The 21,174-nt window shown below is 43.8% G+C and overlaps 1 protein-coding gene across 6 annotated transcripts in view; it reads right to left on the bottom strand.

The window, feature by feature from the left end:
• CDC14A (cell division cycle 14A) overlaps window positions 1-16,151 on the bottom strand; it is a 137,638-nt gene extending 121,487 nt beyond the window's left edge. For 4 of the 6 annotated variants that reach the window (XM_005300895.5, XM_065554284.1, XM_024107337.3 and 1 more), the window contains exons 1-2: window positions 15,621-16,151; window positions 14,946-15,036 (exon numbers count right to left, since the gene is read on the bottom strand). In XM_005300895.5, coding sequence (XP_005300952.2) covers window positions 14,946-15,036; window positions 15,621-15,726 — 197 coding nt within the window. In that variant the 5' untranslated portion in view covers window positions 15,727-16,151. Of the gene's footprint in view, window positions 1-14,945; window positions 15,039-15,620 lie in introns of those variants that run through there. The other 2 variants (XM_065554283.1, XM_042840633.2) reach the window with 2 other exon arrangements.
• Between the last annotated feature and the right edge of the window lie 5,023 nt (window positions 16,152-21,174).

Genomic DNA, 21,174 nt, shown 5'->3' on the forward strand with positions numbered 1-21,174 from the left:
GCTGGGAAGAGAGAAGATATACCCAGGCCAGATGAGCCTCCCCTCCACCACCTCCCAGACCCAGCACATGGCCCCAGTAACCCATTCCAACCTCCTTAAGGGAAAACATCCTTCCTACTATCAGCTATTGTAGTTAGTGCTGTAGTTCAAGTGGCACTCACTGTCCTACAGTGCTGAAGATTAATGATGTAGACACCCTCATGGTGGGAGGTTGTAACAGTTACAAGTAGAATTTCTCTTTTAGCTTAAAAAAACAACCAGTAGGAAATTATATTCATGAAAACCCTATGCTACAAGAACATTATTTAGGTTGCAAAGTCATGTACTTGAAATTTAGGAAGTGTCAAATTTACAGTTGCCTGGGCAACCTTAATTCTGGCCTCCTTGCTTATCTATGTGCTGATGGGAGCTCTCTCTCTTCTCTAGAAGGGGGAGAAACGTGCCATTCCATTCATTATTAATTTCAGCATATTCCTCTGCTGACAACATTCTGAGAGAGGGAGAGAGAACAGAAAGAGGAGATGGGTTTAAAGTTGGCTTTCCCACATGGAGGCAGAGGGAAGGGAAAGAAGAAGGGAGAAGGATCTAGTACAATGACACTAATTTGGTATATATGTTGGCCTGCTTTTTAAAAAATTGGGGGGTATAAAAGGGTCACTGGTCATCTTTTTCGCAAAGGTTCTTTTGAGACTTTGTTGCTTCATTTGACATTTTTGCTTCTTTTGTTTAAAAAGTTCCCCCTTACTAACGTATGGAAGTTTCTTTATTCCTAATCAGAAAAGGGGTGAGGGAGGTGTCTCAGGGACAGGGAAAGAAACTCTCCTCAACCCCCTATCCTCCCTCCCCGCAAAAACCCAACCACCTAGGATATTTCTTAGTGAAGTTCATGACAAACAAGTGCTTAGGGACTTCATGCTTTAGGACAATGACTCCCAAACTGTGGTCTACATACTAGTTGCTGGTGGCCCCTAGAAAACTGACCAATCAGTGTTAGCTCTCCTTATTTCCAGCCACTTCTACAGGTGTCATTTTCTCATTACAAATTGGACCTAGGTGCCTCTTTGTAAAAACATCTGGGAGCAAAGGAGTTTCCTACCTGCCTCTGATGCTTAAAAGCACGAAAGAAAACAGGAGCTACTCACTACAAGAACCAACCACTTACCAAGAGAGATAGGGGAGGGGTCAGGGAGAGGAAGGGGTAGAAGAACCAGACATTAGAAAAACATATGGAGAGAGAAAGAAACAGGATGCAAGGGACAGAAGAACAGAAGTGGCCAATGTCATTAACATACTTAGAGCATTTAATACATTAAATAATTGTCTATTATCATAGAACCATAGAATATCAGGGTTGGAAGGGACCTCAAGAGGTCATCTAGTCCAACACCCTGCTCAAAGCAGGACCAACTCCCAACTAAATCATCCCAGCCAGGGCTTTGTCAAGCCGGGCCTTAAAAACCTCCAAGGAAGGAGACTCCACCACCTCCCTAGGTAACTCATTCCAGTGCTTCACCACCCTCCTAGTGAAATAGTGTTTCCTAATATCCAACCTGGACCTCCCCCACTGCAACTTGAGACCATTGCTCCTTGTTCTGTCATCTGCCACCACTGAGAACAGCCGAGCTCCAGCCTCTTTGGAACCCCCCTTCAGGTAGTTGAAGGCTGCTATCAAATCCCCCCTCATTCTTCTCTTCTGGAGACTAAACAATCCCAGTTCCCTCCACCTCTCCTCATAAGTCATGTGCTCCAGACCCCTAATCATTTTTGTTGCCCTCCGCTGGACTCTTTCTAATTTTTCCACATCCTTCTTGTAGTGTGGGGCCCAAAACTGGACACAGTATTCCAGATGAGGCCTCACCAATGTCGAATAAAGGGGAACGATCACGTTCCTTGATCTGCTGGCAATGCCCCTACTTATACAGCCCAAAATGCCGTTAGCCTTCTTGGCAACAAGAGCACACTTGACTCATATCCAGCTTCTCGTCCACTGTGACCCCTAGGGTCCTTTTCTGCAGAACTGCTACCTAGCCATTCGGTCCCTAGTCTGTAGCAGTGCATGGGATTCTTCCGTCCTAAGTGCAGGACTCTGCACTTATCCTTGTTGAACCTCATCAGGTTTTTTTTGGCCCAATCCTCTAATTTGTCTAGGTCCCTCTGTATCCGATCCCTACCCTCTAGTGTATCTACCACACCTTCTAGTTTAGTGTCATCTGCAAACTTGCTGAGAGTGTAGTCCACACCATCCTCCAGATCATTAATAAAGATATTAAACAAAACCGGCCCCAGGACCGACCCTTGGGGCACTCCACTTGAAACCGGCTGCCAACTAGACATGGAGCCATTGATCACTACCCATTGAGCCCGACGATCTAGCCAGCTTTCTATCCACCTTACAGTCCATTCATCCAGCCCATACTTCTTTAACTTGGCGGCAAGAATACTGTGGGAGACTGTAGCAATAGCTTTGCTAAAGTCAAGGAATAACACATCCACTGCTTTCCCCTCATCCACAGAGCCAGTTATCTCATCATAGAAGGCAATTAGGTTAGTCAGGCACGACATCCCCTTGGTGAATCCATGCTGACTGTTCCTGATCACTTTCCTCTCCTTTAAGTGTTTCATAATTGATTCCTTGAGGACCTGCTCCATGATTTTTCCAGGGACTGAGGTGAGGCTGACTGGCCTGTAGTTTCCCGGATCCTCCTTCTTCCCTTTTTTAAAGATGGGCACTACATTAGCCTTTTTCCAGTCATCTGGGACCTCCCCCGATCGCCATGAATTTTCAAAAATAATGGCTAATGGCTCTGCAATCTCATCCACCAACTCCTTTAGCACCCTCGGATGCAGCGCATCCGGCCCCATGGACTTGTGCACATCCAGTTTTTCTAAATAGCCGCGAACCACTTCTTTCTCCACATAGGGCTGGTCACCTCCTCCCCATATTGTGCTGCTCAGTGCAGCAGTCTGGGAGCTGACCTTGTTCGTGAAGACAGAGGCAAAAAAAGCATTGAGTACATTAGCTTTTTCCACATCCTCGGTCATTAGGTTGCCTCCCTCATTCAGTAAGGGACCCACACTTTCCTTGACTTTCTTCTTGTTGCTAACATACCTGAAGAAATCCTTCTTGTTACTCTTAACATCTCTTGCTAGCTGCAACTCCAAGTGTGATTTGGCCTTCCTGATTTCACTCCTGCATGCCTGAGCAATAGTTTTATACTCCTCCCTAGTCATTTGTCCAATCTTCCACTTCTTGTAAGCTTCTTTTTTGCGTTTAAGATCAGCAAGGATTTCACTGTTTAGCCAAGCTGGTCGCCTGCCATATTTACTATTCTTTCTACACAGTGGGATGGTTTGTTCCTGCAACTGCAATAAGGATTCTTTAAAATACAGCCAGCTCTCCTGAACCCCTTTGCCCTTCATGTTATTCTCCCAGGGAATCCTGCCCATCTGTTCCCTGAGGGAGTCAAAGTCTGCTTTTCTGAAGTCCAGGGTCCGTATTCTGCTGCTTTCCTTTCTTCCTTGTGTCAGGATCCTGAACTCGACCATCTCATGGTCACTGCCTCCCAGGTTCCCATCCACTTTTGCTTTCCCTACTAATTCTTCCCTGTTTGTGAGCAGCAGGTCAAGAAAAGCTCTGCCCTTAGTTGGTTCCTCCAGCACTTGCACCAGGAAATTGTCCCCTACACTTTCCAAAAACTTCCTGGATTGTCTGTGCACCGCTGTATTGCTCTCCCAGCAAATATCAGGGTGATTAAAGTCTCCCATGAGAACCAGGGCCTGTAATCTAGCAACTTCTGCTAGTTGCCAGAAGAAAGCCTCATCCACCTATTACTTTTTCATAGTTATGTTAGGAAAACAGGGATTTTCCATCACATAGAAATTCTGAATCTTCAGTAACAAAGAAAAAAGTTGACAATGTCAGAAAAATTTTATTTGGAAATGTCACCAAGTTCCTCATAAAAGCAGTAGCATAGGTGCCTAATATGTCCATTCTCTTCTATAGACTAACCGCCCATGATGTACCATATAGTCTCCCTCTTGATGAGAGGAGGTGCTGCATCATGAGAGATGTAGGCTATGTCCACATTACCACTTATGTTGGCAAAACTTATGTCACTCAGGGGTGTGAATATTGTACACCTCCCCCCTGAGCGACATAGTTACACTGGCATAGGTGATAGTGTGCACAGCACTATGTTAACAGGAGAGCTCTCTCCTGTTTGCATAGAACAGCTACACGAGAGATCTTACAGCTGCACAGGTACAGCTGCACCGCTGTAGGTTCTCTAGAGCAGACATAGCCATAGTCCAGCTGAGAAGCCTGGCCACTGAGATCAGTGACTTGTGGCAACTGAACTAGAACTTGTATAAGCTTACATTTTATAATGCTCTAAATTGCTGGCTCCGGGTGGGGAAGGAGGGTGAAAAAAATCACCCCCCGGAGCATAGCAAGTCTGAGCGCTTTAAAGTGCTAGTGTAGACAGGCTCCGAGCACTGGGAGCACGGCTCGTGGAGGTGGATTACCAGGAGCGCTCTCTCCCAGCGCTCGTGTGCGACCACACTCACACTTCAAAGTGCTGCCGCGGGAGCGTTCCTGTGGCAGCGCTTTGAAGTTTCCAATGTAGACATACCCCTAGAATGCCCAAGCAGCAGTGGTGGCATATCCATATATGAATATTTTGAGTTTGAGGCATTCAGTTCTTCCAAGAAAAATATTTGGTCAAAACCCCAATTTTCCAACTGGGGGAAAAAAAAAAAAATCAGTTGAAAGTATATGACCAGGCTTGCTTTGCTATGTAAGTATGCTGTACTTTCTACAGTGATTTTATATTGTAAGTGCAGGAGAGACAGTCCAAAAGACCGTCTGTATTAAGAGAAGGCCCATACTATTAAATCAAATTTGGAGAACCCCAGACCTAGGGGAAATGGTAATGAGATTAAGAGCCTAAAATCACTGGTTTGAATCATCTTAGGTTGGCAGTGACAAAATACGTATTATCTGGTAGACTTTGTGAAATGAGCTAATGGTCTCCAAAATCAAAAGACCATCAACAACAACTTCACCCCTATTTATGGCACCTTATGGAAGCTGCCTCAGCAGGCAGGCCAAAAAGTTAAAGCTTAGAGAATTTATTCTTTGGCTTCTTGACATGGTCCTTCCAAGTCAGAACTGAGGCACATTTTAAAATCATTGGGAGTAGGGGGATTTCCACATGCTGTAGTTATGTGGTATTTTAACAGAGGACTTGAGTCTTTAGTGTTATGAATCTGGCATCCTCTCGAACTCTAAAATCATTTTCTACAAGTGTAAAAATAGAATAATCAAATTATAATGTATTGAACAAGCACTTTCTAAAATCCACAGATGCCTTGGGATGCCAATTTTATTCCTTACAAGTCCTCAGTTCAGCCTGGATGCAGACACATTAACCTTCAGAAAGACACCCACAGACTTTGTTAAACAATCTGGTATCTAACACAATCCTGCTCTGAGAGAAGGATGGACTAGGTATTTATGTGAATATTAGTCTGTAAAATTATTGTGCCCTGCCATTCAGCTTCCCAAGTTCTCATGAATCCAATGACAATAACTGTAGCTCATCTGCAGGAAGGAGGGCACAATTGTATTCTTGTTTGGCAGACTAGTCTAAGCATCTTTTCTACGTGATATGCTGATAGTACAGTGGATGTGGAAATAATATTACCACGTCAGATTTGTGGTGACTGAATTCAAACATGTTGTTTCACACAAGCCCAGACATCTGTGACCCAAGATTTCAAGATGTCCAAAAACAAAGAGTATGTCCCAGGCAAATCTAACACTGCTGTGATGTTCAAGGGGGGCTGAAGCTACTGGATCTCCTGAATTCTTGATTCAATGTTGTGCCATAGCTCATTATTAGCCCAGAACAATCCAGCTCTTCACTGTCCTCTGGAGGATATACACTAGAATCATGAGGTAACTTTATTCCCTCTCATGAAAGTCAGGGTTATTGTTAATTAGTGGGAATACCCAAGTTAAGCCACCGAGAAGCAAATCATTTGTGTCAGCAATTCTGATGTCCAGATATGTAAACAAACAAAATCAGAGATTAGTCGGAAAGTAGAAATGCTTGAATTAGCAGGGTCTTTATTCTCCTTCCCACTGAAAGCTTCCTCCTGTCCGACTATCAGAGTGGTTCAAAGCAAAGGTGTCCTGCTCTCCATTCATCACTAATTCTAAGTGACCAACTAGTATTTGTAAAATAAATGTTATATATAACAATCTTCTTCCACCTCCAATTTGCTAGAAAACTATGACCCTTCCTTCCATACAAGAATCTGGCCACAGCGATCCCCGTGCTCTCCATCTCCATGCTGGATTAGTGTAGGTCACTATACTTAGGAGCGAATGGGAATGCAACTCAAAGACTCCGGCCTACATAAATAGAACAGGCTACCACAAGGATATCACTCGGTGCTTCACTCCCTCAGGAAGTTTCCACTCTTCAGGACTTCAGTCCTGATCTTCAAAACCATCAATGAATCATGAAACAGCTGCATCAATGACTGAACTTCCATTAACGAACGATTAATAGAGAAGCATTCCTGAGATAAGGTACCTCAGAAACCAGGACAAAGCTTATGAGCAGGATATAAAGTTCTCATTCAAGAAGATTTAGTTATAGAACAATGATTTTTAAAAAAAAAAAAGCCAGACTAAAATCAGATTTTCAGAGCATGCTGGAACCCTCTCCTCTTTGGAAAAAAAAGACCACCACCTTGAGGAAGTTTAAGTTCCTCAGTAAGTCTAAGCAGGAAGGCAGCATGGTGTACAGTGGTGAAAGCTGGAGCCTGGGAATCAGAAGACAAGAGTTCTATTTTTGATTGGTACTAATTTGCAGTGCAGTTTTTGGTGATTTGTTTATCCTTTAGTGATAAAAACAGATATGCACAGATGCCCCTTTGAGATGTTGAGGAGAGGCACAGTACAAGGGCAGAGAATTGTTAATTAGGTCAAAGTTCAGCATAAATTTTTTGAGGGGAGGGTTTTTGGTTTTTTTGCATCCCACTGGTTTCCAAGAAGGAGAGTGGCCGGGGGGAGGGGGGGGGGGGGGGGAAGTATTCTCATACACATGATTTACGGTCTCTTGCTTGTACTCCATGTTAGCCTTCTAAAATGGCTTTTCTTGTATTCTATTGCCTGACAAGATTGGTCAACTGATGTTCAATTTAACATGATCACATGCTGTTGAATGAACAAAACTCACTGTTTTATGTGGGAAGTGGTAGCTCTTGTGTGGTGTGACAAGGGTAGTCACAATTTTCATTTTTGGTCCTACTGCCACTGAATCAGGGAGCATTCAGGGCTTTCTGCACAGCTACAATTATTGGTCCGCACAGGTAAGTAAAGAGACCTTTAACTTTGTGAAGTAAGTGAAAATTTACCATTGCTTCTTTGAAAGTATGAAGGCAGTGAAGAAGACATTTCATACCAATACAGCCCTAGACAGTACTAATTTAACTTTATTACACAGTAAACATTCGAGATACTGACTTTACTACTTCCTAACCTCAAAAACAAGGGATATATATTCTCTGAATTAAGCTTGCTTGATCCACGGCAATATATCACAGTTTGAGGAAGTTAACCTAGATCCTCTTGCTCATATGAAGTATATGCTGCACAAAATGTTCCACTGTCACATATAATTACTTCTGCGGCTGTTCACAAAGTGTCTCTGGTGGCATAGTATCTGTGATATCTTGATAATAAAATATAATTACCAACCAGAATAAATGGTTGATTAAAGGCTCTATAATTTCAGAAGACTGAAGGATCCTTATGCTTCATTACAGCAGTACTGAAATAAAATTTGATAAAAGTACCCAAAATTGAAACATGTCCAGCAAGCTCTCTAGTTTGTCAATATAATAAGTCAAAGCCTATGGTACGTTAATCAGTCAAGTGTAGGATGCCCAACCCAGATCTGTTTGCTGAAAAACAAAGAACAAGAGCCACTATTCATCTTGAAGAAAGCTATTTATCAGGGCCTGACTCATTAACTATTAGTCTATCCAAAACAGGTCATGTCTGTGTGCCAAATGATCATCTGTGAGCTGGGTTATTTCTCAGCAGCTCTACATCCTTGAAGGCATCAAAAATGGTATACCTTTTACAGATGAAAACATGTACCTCTTGAAGAGAGACCCCCATAATCTTAAGACCAGAAAGTTTCACTCATAATATTCACTAGATCAGAATCAATTTTACCTAATGTAGTCACAACTGGATAATTCCATTCAGCTTTTTTCCTTTTCATTTGATGATATAAGGTTGGCAAGAGAAAGGAAGTGGTTTTAATACAAGCTCTCATTTTTACACCAGGGCATGATAGATTCTCAAGTTAACACATAACATATTTAACCAGAACAGTTGTCATTACAGTAGTGAAATTCAAGATAGTTTTCATTTGAGATGGGCTTAAATAGCTTTTAAAAGCATTTCATTTGATAAAGTAATGAGACATTTGATTTGAATGTATGAGCAAGAGTACTGAGCATGCACTTCTGACTCAGTTTCATTCCCAACTTTAATTTTCATCATAATTTAGTCATGCTTTGCATCTACTTTGGACTATAAAAAATAGCTACAGTATATAAGATTTGTTATCCTTAATGATAGGAGTGACCAGTACTGGAGACCAAACACCTCAAAAGCCACATAGGAATTTTGGGGCCCCCATCTCTATTTATAAATGGAATGTCTAACAGCAAATATTTTTTTTGCCACACTCTTCAAGGGTACATTTTGAAGAACAAAGAGCTGTGGTAGGGGACAGATCTTAAATACTGGGATTGATCAAAGGATGTGTTTCTGATAAGACTGTCAGCCTAATAGTTCTGCCTAAGTGTCTGGAGTTACTAGTTAGGAAATATATGCTGCTTCAATGAATGCACATTGATGGGCCTCTGAGAAAGAGCTCAGAATTTCTACAACCCTATTGAACACACCTTACGAGTTTCGGGTTCGTATAGTGGTACCACCATAAAAGGCAGGCTGTATTTTCTTCTGTATACGAGAGTGTCTTACCAGTTACTAGGAGGATGCAACTGATGAAATTATCAATGTATGATTACTCACATATCCCACAGTGGTTCGGGACATTCTTTTTATACCTATAAAATCCATAAACAGTTTGGGTCCAGAATCGATACCTCAAAGATCCTCTCCCCTTTTGCAATAAGCCTCTGTTGATTTCAAATGCTAACAATTTTAAACAAAAAGGGCCTTTGTAGCAAGGCATTCTGAATGAGGCAAACAATTTTTACTCCTAGTGGAATTCTGCACCACTGTGCATGTGCAGAATTCACGCGCTGCGCAGAATTCCCCTCCCCCACAGAAAATACATTATGCCAGAAAGGTGCTGCAGTTACTCCTTTCACCCACCAGGGGCTGCTGTGGTGTCAGAACAGAGAGCAGTCGCTCTGGGAGTGGCACCAGTTGTGGATAGAGAAGAGAGAATCTGCCTTCCTCACAGTGCCCTGCCCATGGAGCCAGGCCGAGATGCACAGGATATGGGGGAACGGACAGCATGGGGTTCCTGGGTGGGGAGGTGTCACAGACTGGGGTTCAGAAGGGCAAGTGCACGGGGACAGCTTGGGGCAGGGTCTGAATAGGAGAGGGGGTGCAGGGACACATGGGAAAAGGGACAGATGTGCCTGACTGAATGAGAGGGACTCAGTTCAGCCGGAGTCTGCATGATGGAGGCTTCCTAACAATCCCACCCCACCCCAAAAAACCCTGTTCCATACTTTTGCCACCCACACAATCCTTCAAGTTCACACCCAGGCTCCTTTCCAGTAATTACTTCCCTCTCCCTCAGCTCCTCCATTACCCGACTCCCCCAGGCCTTTGTACTGCTTCTGAAGGGGTGCAGGATATACGTTTCTGTATTGTAGTTTAAATGAATTATTACTTGGAGTTCTATATTAATATACCTAGTAATGAATCTATTTGTCAAAAAACATTTCCTGGATCTTTTCTGTTGTCTGTGTTGTTACAGACATAGTTGCTGACAGGTATTTTAAATAAATTACCAAAATAATTGAAACTGATGTGATTACACTGTTATGTGACAAAAAATATGCAGTTACAAAATTATTTAAATTACAGTAAGACCTAGAGGTCCCAACTGAGATTGGGGTGTCATTGTGCTAGGCACTGTACAAACATGTAGTAAGTCAGTTATTGCTACAGACAGCTTACAGTCTAAACAGACAGAAGAGGCATTATTAGAAGGCAGATGGTCTCTAGCTGATATGACACCCAACCAGCATTCAGGAGACATATTCTATTCCCAGTTTTGCTACAACCTGCTACGTTCAGAGAAATACATTAATAAAACATGTGGTGTGTACTGTTGCTAGGCCACCATATGCTTCCCTCTGGATGACCCAAGTTTCATAGGGGAAAAAGTACTTTTGAAGCCATCAATATCCCATATACAGTATAAAATTTGTGTGACGGGTAACAAATGTTAAGGCAAAATTTGGCATTAGCCAGTTGAAGGGAGGTATATATTGCTGCACAAGATTACTTAAAATCTGTATGCCAGATGATAATTGTCACCTAGTTTATAAATACCTAGTTAACCCCTTCCCTGGAAAAAAAAAGGGTTTTTTTGTTTGTTTGTTTTTTTAAATTGTCATTCTGTGCACAAAGAAACAAAAGGTCTTTAGATACAAGCCCTAAAATACAAGGGCAATTTTACAATCCTTCCTCACTTTGATGCAAAAGGTAGGCAGATTACCAGGACATTTCAGGCATGTAACTACTGATAGGAATGAAGGGATACACTATTTGGACTTCAGAGTTTTATAGTTTTTTCTTCCGAAGAATGTTTAGAATTAAAAATGTCCAATCAAAGTCATCTTGCATATAAAGGAAGTCAATTTATACTTTTAAATGTTGGGTCAAATTCTGCTCACCATTAAACTGATACAAAACCACAGAAGTTAACATCTTGTCACCAGCCCAGACATTTAGATATGAAGCACCTAACCTGGGGAATCTCAATTGTGGGGCGCAACAGGGGAAGAGAGGCGGTTTGAGGTAACTAAGACCCAAGACATAAAAAGTGTCTTAGGAGAAATTAACTTTTGGATGTAATTCAAAGGTCTGGGTTTAACTGGAAGCTAATGAAGATCATGAAACACAGGTATCATGTGCGAGCTCAAGAAATGCTACCAAGGTCTAGTCTATGTTTGAAAAGGTTTGTTGGTATAACTATAGAAGAAATCTGGTAGTCTTAAACCCTTATACCAGCAAAAGAATGCTTTTTCCAGTATAGCTTACACTGGTTCAGTGATTGAAATACATTATACCAGCAAAAGCACTTTAATGCCAATATAACTTCATCTACCTTAGGACTTTTGCTGGGGGAAAAAGTCACACACAACCAAGACTGCTGTATGAGCAAAAGCTTCTAACACAGACCTAGTGTAAATAATCTGGCCAGTGCATTGTGCATGAGGTGAAACTTCCAAGTGGTTTGCTGGTCTCCTCAAGCAGACCATATTGCAGAGATTGAATATGGACAAAGACAACTGTAGCAAGATCCGTATCCACAAGATGTCACAGGCTTTTTCACCAAATAAGTACAGCCTAGAGGGCTTTAGCTGCTACTTTTAGTAAAGTATCTAAGGGTAACACTACTTTACTAAAATTAGCTGGGTATCTCCCAGCTGCAAACCCTTCTAACAAGAGGGCAAATCTTCTCTTCAGAAGGGAAACCAATCTCACTATTATTTCCAGATGTTTCCCCTACCCTAAAAACCATTACCTGTGTCTTGCCAGGTTTTTTCAGCCATCTTGCCCTAATCCAGATACATACTGTCCCATCCAAAAGGCAATAAAAAAAAAAAAAAAAAACAGCTTAATGTTATCTGTGTATGATTAACACTGAAGCTCAAAACAGTATCTGCCCAGCTGATTTACATATATTTAACTATAAGGGAGATGAGAGCACCATAATGCTCAATATCATCCTTTGTATCCTCTCAGAATACAGCCATTCACATGCAATTTCATCTAGCCCTGTCATACACTGCACACACATCACAATTATCTTGTGATCAGCAATATCAAAAGACACCTGACAGAAATAAGGATTAGCATGAACACTTGATCCAGGTCAATAACCATAAGGAGAATGGATAATGAGACCAGTACAATTTCTGCACCATATCTAGGCTTAAACCAAAATTGAAGAAAAAGAAATCTGGAGATTGAGTACTGCAAGCACTGAACAAGCTGTTAATTCAAGCCCTAGACTGCACAACAATTAGCAAGATTTTGTCAAGAGCAGACTTCTTGAATCGCGGCCTAACCGTTTTTTGTTTAAGATAGGACAGCACCAGTAACAGACCCAGAACCCTGCTGCATGATTTAGTCAGCCATGGGCATGTATCTTAGGCCAGGGTCTACACCCGGGGTCAGCAACCTTTCAGAAGTGGTGTGCCGAGTCTTAAATTAGAGTGAATAAATGAAGGTTTTGCGTGCCAGTAATACATTTTAACATTTTTAGAAGGTCTCTTTCTATAAGTCTATAATATAACACTAAACTATTGTTGTATATAAAGTAAATAAGGTTTTAAAAATGTTTAAGAAGCTTCATTTAAAATTAAATTAAAATGCAGAGCCCCCCCGGATCGGTGGCCAGGACCCAGGCAGTGTGAGTGCCACTGAAAAATCAGCTTGCATGCTGCCTTTGGCACGCGTGCCATAGGTTGCCTACCCCAATATACACTATAATCATACATCGGTATAACTATGTTGCTCAGGGGTGTGAAAAATCCATCCCTGAGGGATGCAGTTATACCGACCTAACTCCGGTGTAGACAGTCTTATGTCAATGGGAGGGGCTTCTCCCATCAATATAGCTACTGCCTCTCAGAGGTGGATTAACTACACTGATGAGAAAAGCTCTCCCATTGGTGTAGCAGTATCTTCACTGAAGTACTACAGTGGCGCAGCTGCACGAGTGCAGCTGTGTCGCTGCAGCGTTTTAAGTGTAGACGTGCACAAAGGCTCAGTCCACACTACCCGCCCGATTCGGCGGGTAATCGATCTTCTGGGATCGATTTATCGCATCTCATCTGGACGCGATAAATCGATCCCAGAAGCGCTCCCCCGTCGACTGCGGAACTCCTGCTCGCCGAGAGGAGGAAGCGCTGTCGACGGAGGAGCTTGCCTGCGCCGTGTGGACCCGCAGTAAGTAAACTTAGTTCGATCTAGGAAACGTCGACTTCAGCTATGCTACTCTCGTAGCTGAAGTTGCGTTTCCTAGATCGATCCCCCGCCCCAGTGTGGACCAGCCCTGAGTCTCAATCACGGTATGAAGTTCTTCAAGAATCCTCAGAGCCTCAGCAAGGTTAAACCTGCCTGAATATGAAATTTTTTATCATCACGTTTGTCCCTCTTGACACAGAATCACACCCACAAAAGCAACCAAGCTACAAACAGGTAAAAAAGCAGCAAGAATTATTTTTAACCGAGCAGAAAATACAGATTCATCAGGCTGTCAGTAACCCAAAACAGTTTCACTGTTATATACCGAATACAAACAAAAATACTCCATCAGAGCCATAGCAGCAGATAAACAACTTTCTCTCACTTCCCCCAACAGAGTAATTTATACATATTACATCTTTATATGGCTGCACTGTATTAAGTGAACCTTTGCATGTAAAAAGGATAAAACCAAACTCTTTAGGGTCAGACAGTTAAATTTTGCTAAATATATTTGTGTACTGAATGCCCCAAATAACTAGATTGAGAGCAAATGAAGTTTAAACTTATTCTCCTTAAGTTTCAGGTCCCTATTCTTCATGCCTCTCCCCTTGGCCCTAATATCATGATGCCACATTTGTGTACTACTGCCATAACTCTGAATGCCCATTCTATAATAACTAAGCTACAAACGGAGCATACCCATTTCAAGATATAAGCTGGTTCTCTTGAGTTTTGAAATAGTATTTTGTATCCTATAGTCTGAGGCACAGCTTCACTTTGTTGCATGAAGTTATAAGCATAATTCCCTTTACTTTGAGTTCAGATCATACAAATAAAATAGGTAACATGATAACAGAGCAATAATAATGTTATTGAGAAGGGCCAGTGTCAACTTAACACACACACACACACACACACACACACACACACACACACACACCTAAAAGTGCTTTTGCTTCCAACATCTATGAATAGTTTTCTTTAACCGCTATTTTTCAGCTTGTTTATTTTGTTCAGATGACACCACTTTGTGTACAGTCAATTTCACTGCTGACCCTGAATTGTCAGTTTCCCTTGCATGTGTTGGTCTTTCATCCCACAGGAAAGAAAAACATTTTTAAACATAACATCCTTATTTATGAAAATAAATAAAACTATCAGTAAAAGCTACCCCTTATTTTTTCCTAATCGGACTAGATTTCAAGCTTCAGATGTCGATGTAAGCGCCCATCTAAGCTTCACTATCTTTAAATTGTAAAAAAAAAATAATAAAATAAAAAAAAAATCCAAAGTATAATCACTTCGTATTTTTCTGCATATAGAAAATATAAGGAGTTAATTACTAACAAAACAGAGAAGCCACTGTTATTTCACCTGACTTCCCCCTACACAGACTTCTATTTAAGACTTTATCTAATAAGATTTAATTACTCTTAAGAGAGCCTCACTTTATAAATAAGTCCTGAGCAGCATGTCCATCCCATCCACCCCTGGGTCAACTACAAGTTAAGTAATTTCACAGCAGTCTTGTTATTCTTTAAGGGAAGAATGGTTGGTTCTTTACACTCCATTCATTACAGAGGACTGAAATGCATCAATTAACAAGATAGTTAAGCAATTAGCAAGAGCCTTACAGGACAATGGTAGTAAGAAACTAAAAGTTACTTACTTTTCATAGACCAGCTCCTCATCAGTACAGAAATAGTGGGTATTTACTGTGCTTTTGGGTTTATTCCGTAAAGTAGCAAAATATAATCGACCTGAAACAAAGTTGAAGGCAACTGACGAAGGCTATACGGTTGTTGTGGTTCCCTTTCTCTAACTCCCCCCCAACCCGTCCCTATTATCCCCCCAGGCCAGCACGGTCAGCTCAATGTTAGGGGGTAAAAGAGCGATCTCCGCCCGCCCGCCCTCTAATCCTCGGCCTCCGAGCGGGCGGGGCATCGCTACATTTCTCCTGCGTAGAAGGGAGAAGAGAAAGTCGGGCTTGGCCGCGCTTAGCCGCACACGGCTGTCCCCCAGGAGAGGGCTGGGCGGGACGGGATCGCTACAGGGTGGCTTTTACCCAGCGCAGAGCCCGGGGCGACAGGTGCCGGCTGTTTCCTCACCGGAACGGAGAAGGAAGGAACCGGCTTAGACACGACCAGCCCCGGCCCAGGGGAGCTGGGTCCATGAGCCCTGGGGACAGGGGTAGAACGGCGAGGACCACGGAACTACAGGGATAGGAAGGAGAGGGAAGGGGCGAGGGCAGCCAGGCAGGGTCCAGGGGGAAGGGGCCACGGCCGCCAGGATAACCAGGCAGGGTCCCGGGGCCGTGGGCAGTCGGGCTTCTTGTGTCCCTCACCTTTCAGGAACTCTGAAGCTCCCACCAGCAACTCGGAGGCGGACGGAGCCGGCTCCATCTTAAAGAGAGCGCGGAGCGGCGAGGCGCGGGGCAGCTCTGAACTCATGGGACCCCGGGGCGGCTCCGGCGGGACCTGCGCGGGCTCAGCAGACAGGGAGCCCCCAGGACATACCGAGAGGAGCCGCCTGCCTGCGGCCGCGCTGCCCAGAGTGCCGTCGTCCCCACCGCCCGCATGGGAGTGAGAACGGGGACAGGGGGAGCTGCCAGCTCCAGCACAGAGCGGGCGGGCGCCGAAGGGGACTTCGGATCTTCTCCGCCCTCCGGCAAGGCAACACCCCCGCCGCTTAAAGGGGCAGCGCCTGGTTACCAGGCACCGACCAGCGCGCTAGCAACCCCGTTACCAAGGCTTTGTTACACCGGACCTAGCGCCGGGGGAGGGAGCAGAGACCGGTGCCCCACCCCGCCTCCGCTCCTCCCTCAGAGCCCCCCCGGGCTGCTCCGCCCGCTGCCTTAGAGCCTGCAAGCGGATCCTCTTCGCCGCCCCTTCGGAGACTCCTTACAACCTGCTCACTCCGCCCCCAGCCTCCCTCCCTCTCCCCGCCCCTTCGAAGACGCCTTACACCCAGCCCCGCCCCCTTCAGCCCCCCGGCAGCCCTCCTCGCAGGGTGACGCCAGGGAGCCCCCAAGCTCTGCGCTAGCATCGTGGAGAGCAGAGCCGAGGGCGGCCTGGGAAGCTGCTGGGGCTCCAGCGCTGCGGGGTGGAAGTGCCTCGGTTACAGGCGGTGAGCGCTCCTCCCGGGGAGCCGGGCACCTGCCGCTACTGAGTCTGGCGGCCGGGCGGGGCGTGGGTCTCCTCAGCGCCATCTACTGGACAGAGCCCTCAGTCTGATAGACAGCGCGGTCAACCAATTAAGAGCGGCCTCCCGCGTTCGTAGCCAGTGGCAGGGAACGGTTGTGAGGCCGCCGCCCCCAGAACGCGCACCTCGGTTGGGTGGTTGAGCGGGCTGGGCTCGGCCCCAGCTGCGTGCGGCGGGGCAGCGAAAGGCTGGCTGGGAAATAAGGGTGAAAACTTCCCCAGGCACCTTTGAAGTCTCCAGGTGGACGCGCCACGGCTCAGCCCGGCCTCTGGGATACGCACATCCGCGGCAGGCTCTTCCCGGGCGCCCCTTCATCCCCGCCGTTGAGTTCGTTTCCCCACAGTCTTGTCTGGGAGGAGAATGCGGGGGCGGGGGCTCTCCACAGGCAGGGATAGCCTCGCTGCCTCGGGGGCTAGGATAGGGGACCCGGCCTTCGGGCTCAGGGCGTCTCCCTGCCCCAGCCCTGCTGGGCTCCGCTCCCTCCTATGGAAGTAGCTACAGGGCAGTGGTTACAGCCCCTCGCCTTTGGCGCAGGTATAGTGTTTCCCTAGGAACTGCTGTAGCGATGAACGCCGGCGGGTAACTGGCTAGAAAACTTGGGAAGCTAGAGTCAGTCTGAGCAGAACTGGGCCTCACAGCTTCATTACACCTGAACTACTGTACAGTATCGTAGTGCTAACTTCCTCACACTGCGTTATAAAACAAATTCCCAGTGCATTGGGCTAAGCCTCAGACACTCTGAGCCCATTTTTCTGGTGCCTCTAAGAAGTTATCCGGTGATGTAATATTTACTAGAGGTTGCTATTGTTAAGACTGTGGAACTAGCTGGCGTATGGGGAAAGCATTCATAATTTGTTTATTCCTGGTAACACTGAGAGACCAACACTTCGTTAATTCAGAAAAGATTTTTCTTCATAAGTAGCAGTAGGTCAGCAGAAGTGAAATAGAGTTGGATACCCTTCTTTTGCTCTGTCTGGCAGAAGCAGTAGTAGCGTATGCCCAGAATAAGTGGGGGTGGGGGCTCCCGATAACTCTTATTCCCCCCCCCCCAGAGTGATCATAATTTCAGGTATAGCTGTACCTTACCTCCCCCACCAATTTACAGATTGATTCCATTCCCTTGCCAGCGCAAATATGGGCAGATCACATTACCTAGTCTCTCTCCTCAGGCACACCACCATGCCTCAGTTTCCTCCCCAATCATATATCTGGGCTACTCACACACTGCATGGCTAAAATTCCAAAACAGGATGTCCCTTTCTGGGGTCTGTTTAGTAATGTCCTGGTTCTATTCGAGGAGTTGAACAGGAAGCTCCCTGTCATCCACCTTGTCCTTAAAGGCTTCACCTCCCTTTAATTAGGTTTTCTTTGTAGTCCTTCCCTCATATCAGGGTCCACAACAGTTTTCCTCACCCTTGGCTGTAGGGGTTCACTCCAGCCCTTCCACCACTTTCTATGTATAGTCTTTTCACCTCTCCTAGCTGCAGACATCTGGCGTAGTTCCAAGTGGTCTCTGACCAACTTGCTGGCCATAACTTTAATCATGCTCCTTTCCCAAATCCTTACCAGGGGAGGATAAACAGCTACAGCTGTTGCTTCACTGGCAGATCTGAGACAATTCTCTTGTTCCAGGTCTTTTTCAGACTTACCCATAAGACATACCTCTCCTCCTATCAGGCCTTGTTCTCAGCTTCATCATCTGATTAGTCACACAACTTGTCTGAAGACCAACGCTGCCACAATCCTGATGTCTTAAAGGGGCTGAGGCCATGCCTGCCTTAAAAGGCCACCATGCTCAGTGCACCGGCCCAACCCCTTGTCATTTTAGAACTTCCCATTCCCCATCAACTTCCACTCCTTCCAGTTCAATCCCCACCAGCTCAGCAATACCACTCCTTACATGTGCATACATCCAGTTATTTTATTTTAATGAAGGATTTGTGAAGAAAGCAAAACAGTTTGGTTCTGACCTCACTATGGACCTCTTTCTGCAACTTTTATTAACTTGGAATAGTAATAGCTTAGGCCTACTTAATCCTGTTTTAACTGGGACTTATATAGTGCACACACCTTGTGCTAGCCCTTTGCACAGGGATCAGTTACACTACTGACTTAAAAAGGGACTACGTGCACAAGTATATACTTTTCAGCATGAGTAAAAGTTGCCAAAGTGGGTTACTTCCCCACAAACCCTGTGTTTTGGGAGTAAGCTGTTGAAAAACTTGAGATGGCAAGAACTCGTGTAAATAAAACTCCCTACCTCCCATGTTGTACCACTCCTGATTTTCATAATTTGTTCATTCATTGACTAGGCCAGTCCTAGTGTTGGAAGCTTCAAACAGCTTTGAAGATGGGATGGATAGGCCTTTTACGGACTGGTTTCCTTTAAAAAAAATAAAAATCTTGAGGAAAATTATAGGGTAGGGCCAGTGGCAGATTAATGATTTTGCCACCCCTAGACCCTGAAATAATTGCCGCCCCCGGCAGCTTGCCCCATATGAACTTGTTTTAGTTTTTTTAGTTTTAGTCTATATAGCGCGATTTCGGTTATAGCGCGGGACCGCGTATGGATCCAAAACGCCGCGTTCAAGCGGGGGTCTGGTGTATATCAAATATTTATTTTTTATTTTATGTAGATCCAGTGAAAGAAATAAAAGTATTTGAGAAGTAAGTAATTACATTTGTTTATGCCTACACCTTTGAGCGGCAAATTTATTAATTAATTCTGTATAATCCAGAGAAGTTGTTAGATCCTTTTCAATTGTTAGGGGAGAAAGGGAGTTTAATTTTTCTTCACTCAGATTAGCCCTCAAATAGTTTTTCACCCTTTTTAATGCCGAAAATGATCGTTCCGCTGAACAGGTTGTAGCAGGTGTGCAAACGAACATTCGGAAGGCAATATCAAGATTTGGATATACTGAATGAATGTTTCGATTTCAAGAAGGCTGCAATATCTTATAATTGACTTCTTTTCATTTTCAGGAATTTCGACACCTTCCAAATACGATCGAAAATGAAAGTGAAAACTCATTCACGAATGATTCATCTAAATCTCCTTGGTAGCATAGCTGTAATTTTTTTAGTATGAACTGTTATATCTGCTATTGAAGTATTGGTAATGTTAGAGAGAAACTGAAATCTGCCATACATTTCTTGATACGCATTACTTCAGCGTTTCAGTTCAGAACATACAAGGTCTAGTATTGTTAAAAAGATATCTACTTTAAATTATCTCTACCGCACATTTCCACTTCAACTTCGCGTGTCTCCTCAGCTTGCAGTTTATGCTTTCTTTTTCGCTTTGTGTCGAATTCATAGTCTTCAATTTCAGATTTTTCTTTGGCTTTCTCTTCGTACATATCAAACAAGTCCCGTGTAGAGTTAATGTATCCTATTAGTGAGTTGTAGAGTTCTACAACTGTCTGTATGTCAATATAAACATTTTGCAGTTTTTGGCTAGTTATATGAAATCTTTCCAAGAGTGAGCTCCAAAATACAGCCATAAAAGCTGCTTCAAGTCGATCGAGTTTTTGTGGCAGGCCTGCAGCTTCATTACGTGTAACAGGTTTCTCAGTAGCATCTTCCTTTATTGTATTTAAGGCTTTAATTATAGCATTCCAGTTTTCACTCAAATTATGACAAGCTTCCACTTGAGATGACCAGCGAGTCTCAGAAAGTCTTTTTATTACTTTACTGCCTGCTTCAAATTAGATAATAAAATCTCCCACCGGTGAGTAGAGGCAGAAAAAAATGAATAAAGATGTTGGACAGTTGAGAAAAATGAACATGCTTCTTGGCAGCTTTCTGCTGCACATACTCCCACCAGATTTAAAGAATGCCCAGTGCAAGGCACATACACAGCATAAGGATTTATATTTTTAATTCTTGCTTTCAACCTGCTATATACACCAAACATGTTAGTGGCATTGTCGTACGACTGTCCACGGCAGTTTGCGATATCTAATCCATAACAATTCAAAGTTGAAAGTACAGTATCAGCTAGCTGTTCTGTGGCCAGTATTTGGTAAAAAACAAAAAAACCTCTCTACTGGTATGCCATCATCGTTTACATATCTCAGTATAAAAGCCAAGTGATCAACATGAGATATGTCAGGAGTTGAGTCAACGCTTATCGAGAAATATTTGGCTTCTTTTACTTCTTTAATAATATTTGAGATCACATTTGAAGCCATCAATTTTATAAATTCATTACATGTATAGGATGAAAGATAAAATACGTTACCTCGAGCTTCATTTCCATAACGTGCAATGTGACTTGCTAAAAATGGGTCGAATTCTGCGACAAGCTCAAGGGCCATCATGTAATTGCCATTATAAGGTGATCCAAATTTTTCCACCTTACCTCTAAATGCAAGTCCTCTGCTTGAAAGTTTCTTTACCATTGCTACAATCCTCTTCAATACATTTCTCCAATACATAATGTCTTCTTCCATTTGAAATTTTAAATTCAAATAAATTCTTCCGGATATCTCGCCTCTCCTCACCATTGTCAGTACACACGTTTTATGTTCAGTCGAATTTTCATGTTCACGTAGTCGAACTGATATGTTTTTCCAGTCATGGTATCCACTCGTCACCAGACTAGAGATCCCTCCGAATAATCGACATGGGGCACAAAACACGGCTCCTTTGCTCTCCGAATATACAAGATATTGCCATGGCTTTACTTCACTGTT

This window comes from Chrysemys picta, chromosome 8, assembly GCF_011386835.1.
Source record: "Chrysemys picta bellii isolate R12L10 chromosome 8, ASM1138683v2, whole genome shotgun sequence".
Lineage (NCBI taxonomy): Eukaryota > Metazoa > Chordata > Testudines > Emydidae > Chrysemys > Chrysemys picta.